The sequence below is a fragment of the Tupaia chinensis genome, unplaced genomic scaffold (assembly GCF_000334495.1).
Source record: "Tupaia chinensis unplaced genomic scaffold, TupChi_1.0 Scaffold142211_1, whole genome shotgun sequence".
In the NCBI taxonomy this organism is placed as follows: domain Eukaryota; kingdom Metazoa; phylum Chordata; class Mammalia; order Scandentia; family Tupaiidae; genus Tupaia; species Tupaia belangeri.
Window position 1 is genome coordinate 305,319 of NW_006202061.1, and position 7,664 is coordinate 312,982.

The 7,664-nt window shown below is 36.5% G+C and overlaps 1 protein-coding gene across 1 annotated transcript in view; it reads left to right on the forward strand.

Annotated features, from left to right (window-relative positions):
* The window catches only part of ZC3H13 (zinc finger CCCH-type containing 13), a gene marked incomplete in the record, with an annotated part of 76,736 nt that overhangs the window by 29,961 nt on the left and 39,111 nt on the right, over nt 1–7,664 (forward strand). Inside the window, 2 exon segments of the mRNA XM_027766301.1 lie at nt 2,667–2,864; nt 7,503–7,664. Coding sequence (XP_027622102.1) covers nt 2,667–2,864; nt 7,503–7,664 — 360 coding nt within the window.

The following is a 7,664-nucleotide window of genomic DNA, read 5'->3' on the forward strand; positions in this document are numbered from 1 at the left end:
ATAATGGTTTACTTCTCAACAGAGAAGCCAGGTTACCTGAAGAGTAAAAGATTTGATTGTGTTTGGACTTTTCATCTATAGTACAAAATCCTGCAAAATAATTGTAAGCTTTATGGAGCTCTGAGGATTTTGACATGAAAATGCTATATTTAATCAGATTATTATCCAGATGTGAGGCAAAGAGAGCCAATATCAGATGTGCAAAGAATCAGAGTTATACCACTAATATAAAATTACTTGAAATGCCAAACAAAAGAGGATAATCTATACTCTTAAAAATCAAAGATTTAAATGTCAATGGTAAAATTTCATAATTTTAGGAAACCATCTTGTAGTCTAAGATTTGGGAAAGTTTTGTTAAACAAGATCCAAAGATTTAAATGAGTATTTCCAAACAGTGTGTCAGAATTTTATTTGTAGATGATGTACATATGATAGATGATTGATAGATAAGGAAGGAAGGAAGGAAGGAAGGAAGGAAGGAAGGAAGGAAGGAAACTTGGAAGCCACCTGAAAAGCTTATCAATATGAAATTGTTCAAGAAGTTTTGGAGTTGGCCAGCAGGAGGTTTCTCCATACTGGATCCCACATTACAGACTGTGCAGATACAGTTTCTAGTCCCTAGACCCAGTGGCTTGGAAATCACATCAGGTGCATGTGCAAATGGGTCCAAGATCCCTAGAGAATGGAGGAAAAGGAATTGCGGCATGGCATTTTGGAGCATCATTTCAAGGAAATTCTATACAGTCTATAAAACAGTTACTTAAATCTACTTTTTTGTTGTAGAAAGATGCTCATGCTTTATCTGTGATCAGTACCAAAAAAAGATATCGTAGGAAACATTATAATAGGAGGTTTCATGCCTGTGTGAAAGAAAAAAAGAAACATTAATAGTTATTTCTGGGGACCCACCCAGATGACATAATGATCACATCACTAGACTCCTATGTAGTTGACCACAGTTTGAGTCCTGAACCTGGCAGTTTAAAACTCACGCTGGGCATGTGTGCATGCATGCCCCAAATCTTGAGAAGAGAATGGAGGAGAAGGGATTTTGGTATGGCCATACCCCAGGCAGTGATTTCTCACTTTCTCTGTCTCTCCAGCAAGCACATACACCGTATAGCAAAAATCTCCCTAAAGAAAAAAAGTATTTTATTTACAGTGAAAATAACTGTGACCTCCCCCCCCAAATTTCAAATATATATAAATATAACCTTATATATGTAATTTGATGAATGGCTATGACTTGAAAATGTTTTCTCCCATTCCACAGGTTGTCTTTTCACTCTGTTGTGTTCTTTGACCCACAAAAACATATTTTTTTGGTGGGGGAGAGATTTTTGTTATAGGGTACATGGGCTCACCAGAAAGACAGAGAGATAGAAAGGGAGAAATCAACCCCCACGGGGGGGATGGCCACGCCGCAGTCCCTTCTCCATTCTGCTCTTGGGATCTTGGGCACTCACGCATATGTGCCTAGCGTTAGTTTAAGCCACCGGGTCCAGGACTCAAACCGTGTTCGACTACATGGGAGTTCAGCGACATAGCCATTACGCTAACTGCTGGCCCTCCACAAAAGTTTTTAAGTTTGACATAGTTCATTTTTCTGTTTTTGCTACTTCTGCCTTTGATGTTAATAGCAAAAAAAATCATTGCCAAGTCCAGTGTTCCGATGCCATGTATATCCAACAGTTATCCTTGGGTAGTGGAATTACATTTGATATTTCTTTTTTTTTTTTTTAACTTTTCTGTGTGAGCCAAAAATAAGATTAAGTTTTAACAGTTATTTTATATTATTCCCTTTACTGGAGTCCCTTCCTTTTCCACTCCTATGTTTTCAGAACCTTGCACTTTAAAATTATGTAACAACAAGCAGTGTTAACAAAATAGGTAGCAAGTAAATTAATTATTTGCTCATTTCTGTGGACCTTTCTGTTTTATGTTTTTCTGTATCTTGGTTACTAGAGTAAAAAAATAATAAAGGGCATTTAGTTGAAAGGAATGCTGCCATTTATAAAAAGCATTCATTAAAATATTCATTTGGTAGACCAGCATGCTGTGGTGATTGAATCAGGTGACCAATTCCACAGTTCAAGTCTCAGGCCCAGTGACTTGAGAAACATGCTAGGTACATGTGTGTGCATGCCCAGAACTCTAAGAGAAGAGTGGAGGAGAGGAACCAGCAGTTGGCGTAATGCCTTTGTCGCTGGACTCACATGTCATCGGCCGCAGTTTGAGATTCGGACCTGGTGGTTAAAATTCACGCTGGGCGTGTGTGCATACATGCCCAAGATCCCAAGAGGAGAATGGAGGATTGCAGCGTGGCCATCCCCCTGGGGGGTGATTTCTCGCTTTCTGTCTCTCTGTCTCTCTGTCTTTCTGGCAAGCGCATATGCCCTATAGCAAAAACCTCTCAAAAAAAAAAAAAGAGAGAGAGAGAGAAAAGAATGAAGGAGAAGGGATTGTAGCATGGCCATCCTCCCTTGGGAGTAGGAGGGTGAGGATTGTAGCATGGCCATCCTCCCTTGGGAGTGGGAGGGTGATTTCTCACTTTCTCCATCTCTCCAGCAAGTGCACAAACCATATGGCAAAAATATTTTTTTAAAAATTTCATTTGGCCTTGCAGAAATAATTGATCTGTAATAGCTTTGTGTTACCCTCAGGAATTCGAAAAGCAACCAAAGTAAAAAGAAAGGACCACGAACTCCTAGTCCACCCCCTCCTATACCAGAAGATATTGCCTTGGGGAAAAAATACAAAGAAAAGTATAAAGTAAAAGACAGGATAGAAGACAAACCAAGAGATGGAAAAGACAGAGGACGAGATTTTGAAAGACAAAGAGAAAAAAGAGATAAGCCAAGGTAAGTAGAAGTGTTCTGTTTTTAACAACGTTACTTTTATAGGTTCTACAGTATTTACTTTTTAGAAGCTTTTTGATATCAGCATTGAAGGGCTTTTTAAAAAGTTTCATTTTTTTTTCCTATGTGTATGACTGTTACCAAAATAAGACACTTATAATTCAGTAAACATGATTTTTAAAATTTTTGAATTTTTTTATTGTGGTAAAAACATAACATTTTAAGTGCACAGTGCAGTAGTATTAATTATAGTCACGTTGTGAACTATGATTTTACAAGGTATTCATCATGCAAATCTAAAACTCATTACCCATCCAACAATAACTTTCCTTTTTTCTTCACCCAACTCCTGGTACCCATCATTCTGCTTTCTGTTTCTATGAATTTGGCTGCTTTAGATACCTCAAATAAGTTAATCAGATAGTTTTTGTCTTTTTCATGATTAGCATATTTAGCATGATGTCCTTGAGGTTCATCTGTATTGTGGAATGTGTTAAGATATTTGAGTCTGAATAGTATGTATTAATAAGTATTTTTTACTTTTGTTTATCCATTTGTAGATGAACATTTGAGTTGCTTCCTTGTGGCTATTGTGACTAATGCTACTATGAGTATTGCTATGTAAATATCTATTTGAGACTCTCCCTTCAGTTCCTTTGGATATATACCCAGAAATGGGATTGCTGGATATCTGGTAGTTATATTTTTACTTTTTTATAAGGACTGCCATACTGTTTTCCATAGCAGTTACACCCACTATTTTATAGGCTCAATGCTACACAAGGTTTCCTATTTCTCCCATCTTCACCACCACTTTTGAAATCAAGAAATCTGAATCCCCCACTTTTGAAGTCAGGAAGTGTGAATCCCTCAACTTTATTTTATTTTACAATTATTTTGGCTATTTGAGGATCCCTTGAGATGCCATATAAATTTTAGGGTGAATTTTTCTTTTTCTGCAAAAATGACTGAGATTTTGATCGGGATTATGCTGAACCTGTAAATTATTTTGCATAGTATGGACATCTTGGCAATATTAAATCTTCCAGTCTCTGAACATGAGATATCTTTCTATTTATTTGTGGTTGTCTTTGCTTTCATTTATCAGTGTTTTTGTAGTTTTCAGTGTATGAGTCTTTCACTTCCTTTGTAATGTTTATTTTTAAATATTCTTTTCAATTATGTTGTAAATAGAATTGTTTTCTTAATTTCCTTTTCTGATCTTTAGAACATATATAAACAGCTGATCTTTTCATGTTAATTTTGATTTTTTAAAGGATTATTTCATTTTATTTATTCATTCATTTTAATTTGACGAGAGAGATAGAGAGAAAGTAAGAAAGCATGCCACTAGGTTCAGGACTCGAACTGTGTCCATGTGGGAATGTCTAGCACCTCAAACACTGTGCCGGTCTCAAAGAATTATTTCATTTAACTTTATTCATTTATTTATTTATTTATTCATTTTAATTTGACCAGAGTGAAAGAGAGAAAGTGAGAGAGCAAGCTGCCAGATCCAATACTCAAACTGCAGTTGGCCATGTGGGAGTTCTTAACCACCATGCCACCTCCCAGCCAATTTTTTTTTTTTAAGAATTATCTATTTTATTTATTTTTAATTTTTATTTATTTATTTTTTAGCTTTCTGTAGTCATCATAGAAAAATGGTGGGCTGAGAATAGTGAGAATCGCCAGGTCTGGGACTGAAACCATGCTTGGCCATGTGAGAGTCCAATGCCCTAACCACCACGCCATCTGCTGGCCCTGCATATTGATTTTGTGTCCTGCATCTTGGCCAAACTTGTTTGTTAGTTCTAACACTATTTTTTGTGGAATCTAGAGTTTCTTACATCCGAGATTATATCATCTGGGGAAGAGATATTACTTATTTTCAAGTTGGATGTCTTTTTTTCCCCTTAATTACTTTGGCCAAGACTTTAATACTATATTGGATAAAAGAGACAAGAGGACATTGTTCTTAATCTTAGAGGAAAAACTCAGTCTTTATTGAGTAGTATATTAGCTGTGGACTTTTCATATTGAGATAGTTTTTTTCCAGTATTACATTATTGAATATTTTTATCATCAAAAGGTGTTTAATCTTGTCATTTTTTGCATCAATTTAGATGATCATATGATTATTTCCCTTCATTTTATTAATGTGCTGTGTTATATTAATTCATTTTCATATGCTGATCATTCTTGCATTTGGAATAAATTCTACTTGACCATGGTGTAGGACCCTTTAACATGTTATTGAATTTCACATGGTAGTATTTTTTGAGGATTTTTTACCTCAATATTCATCAGGGATATCAGTCTGTAATTTTCTGTTTTCTTGTCTGGCTTTGGGAATCAGGTTAATGCTGACCTCATAAAATTAGTTTGGCAGTATTTCCTTCTCTTCAGTTTTTCAGAAGAGTATTAAGAAGGTTGGTGTTAATTCTTTAAATATTTGGTATAATTTCCCAGTAGAACCATGTGGCTTTGGTTTGGGGCCTTTCTTTCCAAATTTTGCCAGAGTGCACTTGTATTCACCAGAAAAAAAGAGAAAATCAGAGAAGTTGGAAAAGTACTCCCCGTGGGGAGTGTTCACACTGCAATCCCTTTTCTTCCATTTCTCCCTCCTTTGGGAATTTGGGCACACATGCGTGCACACACACGGCATGTTTTTCAAGCCACTTGGTCCAGGACTTGAACCATGTGGTGAACCTTGTGGGATCCAGGTTATCTTAAACACCACACCATAGAATGACCCCGGGCTTTTCTTTGTTGGGATGATTTTAATGAATGATTCACTCTCTTTATATGTTGTCGATATATTCAGGTCACTTATGTCTTCATGACTTAGTAATCATAATTTTTGTGTTTCTAGGTCCAGCTAAGGTTTTTTTGGATCTTTTTAAAAACCAACTGTTAGTTTTGTCAATTATATCTTTTGTTTCTCTATTTTCCATTTTGTTTATCTCTCTTCTAATGTGTTTTTTTCTTTGTTTTGGTAGGTTTTTGCCATAGGGTGTGTGCGCTCATTGGAGAGAGAGAGACAGTGAGAGGGAAAAGTAAGAAACCATTGCCCAGGAAGGATGGCCACTCTGCAATCCATTCTCTTCCTCAGAATTTGGGTGCACACGCACCTGGCATGATTTTCAAGCTACCAGGTTCTGGGACTCAAACTGCAGTCGGCCATGTGGGAGTCCAGCACCGTAACTACTACTCCACCTGCTGTTCCTAATCTCTGTTCTAATATTTATTATTTTTTTCCTTTTACTAGCTTTGGGTTTAACTTGTTCATCTTTTTCTAGTTTCTTCAGGTATAAAGTTACCATCTTAATTTGAGATCTTTTTTCATGTACACATTTGCAGTTATAAACAGCTTTTAGCACTGTATGCTGTATCCCATAAGTTTTGATGTGTTTTGTTTTCATTTTTATTCGTCTCAAGGTGTATTTAAATTTTCCTTGAGACTTATTTGACCCATTGCTTACTTAGAATGTGGTATTTAATTTTTACATATTTGTGTACTTTCCTGTTTCCTTGTGCTGTTGATTTCTAGTTCCATTTTTTTGTGATCAGAAAGAATACTTTGTGTGGTTCTAGTCTTCTTGAATTTATTTAGATTTAATTTTGAAGCCTAACACGTGGTTTATCCTGGAGAATGTCCCATGTGCACTTCAGAGAAAAGTGTATCCTATTATTGTTTCTTAGAGTGTTCTGTAAGTATATTTTAGGTCTAGTTGGTCCAAAGTGTTATTCAAGGTTTCTTTTTCCTTATTGATCTTCTGTCCTAATGATAATGAGCAGGTACTTTCTGACATAAACAGAATTCAAAGAGCTGGCCAGTGAAAGATCTGAGACACTTCTGAAAACCTGTTCATTTTTAAATTGAATGATTATTTCAAGGTGTAGGCTTTGGATCACTGAATTGACTAATATAAATTTTATATATTTTAATAAATTATTTCTTATAAACTAGTCTTACTTTATCTTAAAGATGGTACTTCTTGGGCCAGCCAGTAGCATGGTGATTAACACAACTGTATCCCATGTTACCAACTGTGCCATTTGAATTCCAGACCTGGTGGCTTGTGAAGCACACTGTATGTGTGTGACTAAAATCCTGAGAGGAGAATGGAGGAGAGAGGATTGCAGTGTGGCCATCCCTCCAGGGAGTGCTTTCTCAATTTCCCCCTCTCTGTTTCTCTTACTGTCACTCTGTCTCTCCAGTGAGAGCATATGCCCTGTAGCAAAAACTTTAAAAAATTTTTAAAAAGTAATACTTCTTAAAGGCTTATTTTTAAAACTGAAATTATAAACTCTTGATTTTTTCTAACTCTGTTTTTTTGCTTTGTGTTTTGTTTTTTAGTTTTGCTATAGGGTGTGTGGTGCTCACTGAAGAAAGAGAAATGAGAAATCACTTCCCTGAGAGGGTGGCCACACTGTAATCCCTTCTTCTCCATTCTCCTCTCGGAATACTGAGCATGTACTTATATGCACCTGGCATGTTTTTCAGGCCACTAGGTCTGGGACTCAAACTGCTCAGATGACCATGTGGAATCCAGCCACCTTAAACACCACACCAACCAGCTGGTCCAAAGTGAAGGTTCTTCAACATGTATTTTACTGTTGTTATTTTCATTATAGGTCTACTTCCCCAGCAGGACAGCATCATTCTCCTATATCTTCTAGACATCACTCATCTTCCTCACAATCAGGATCATCGATTCAAAGACATTCTCCTTCTCCTCGTCGAAAGAGAACTCCATCACCATCATATCAGCGGACACTGACTCCACCTTTACGACG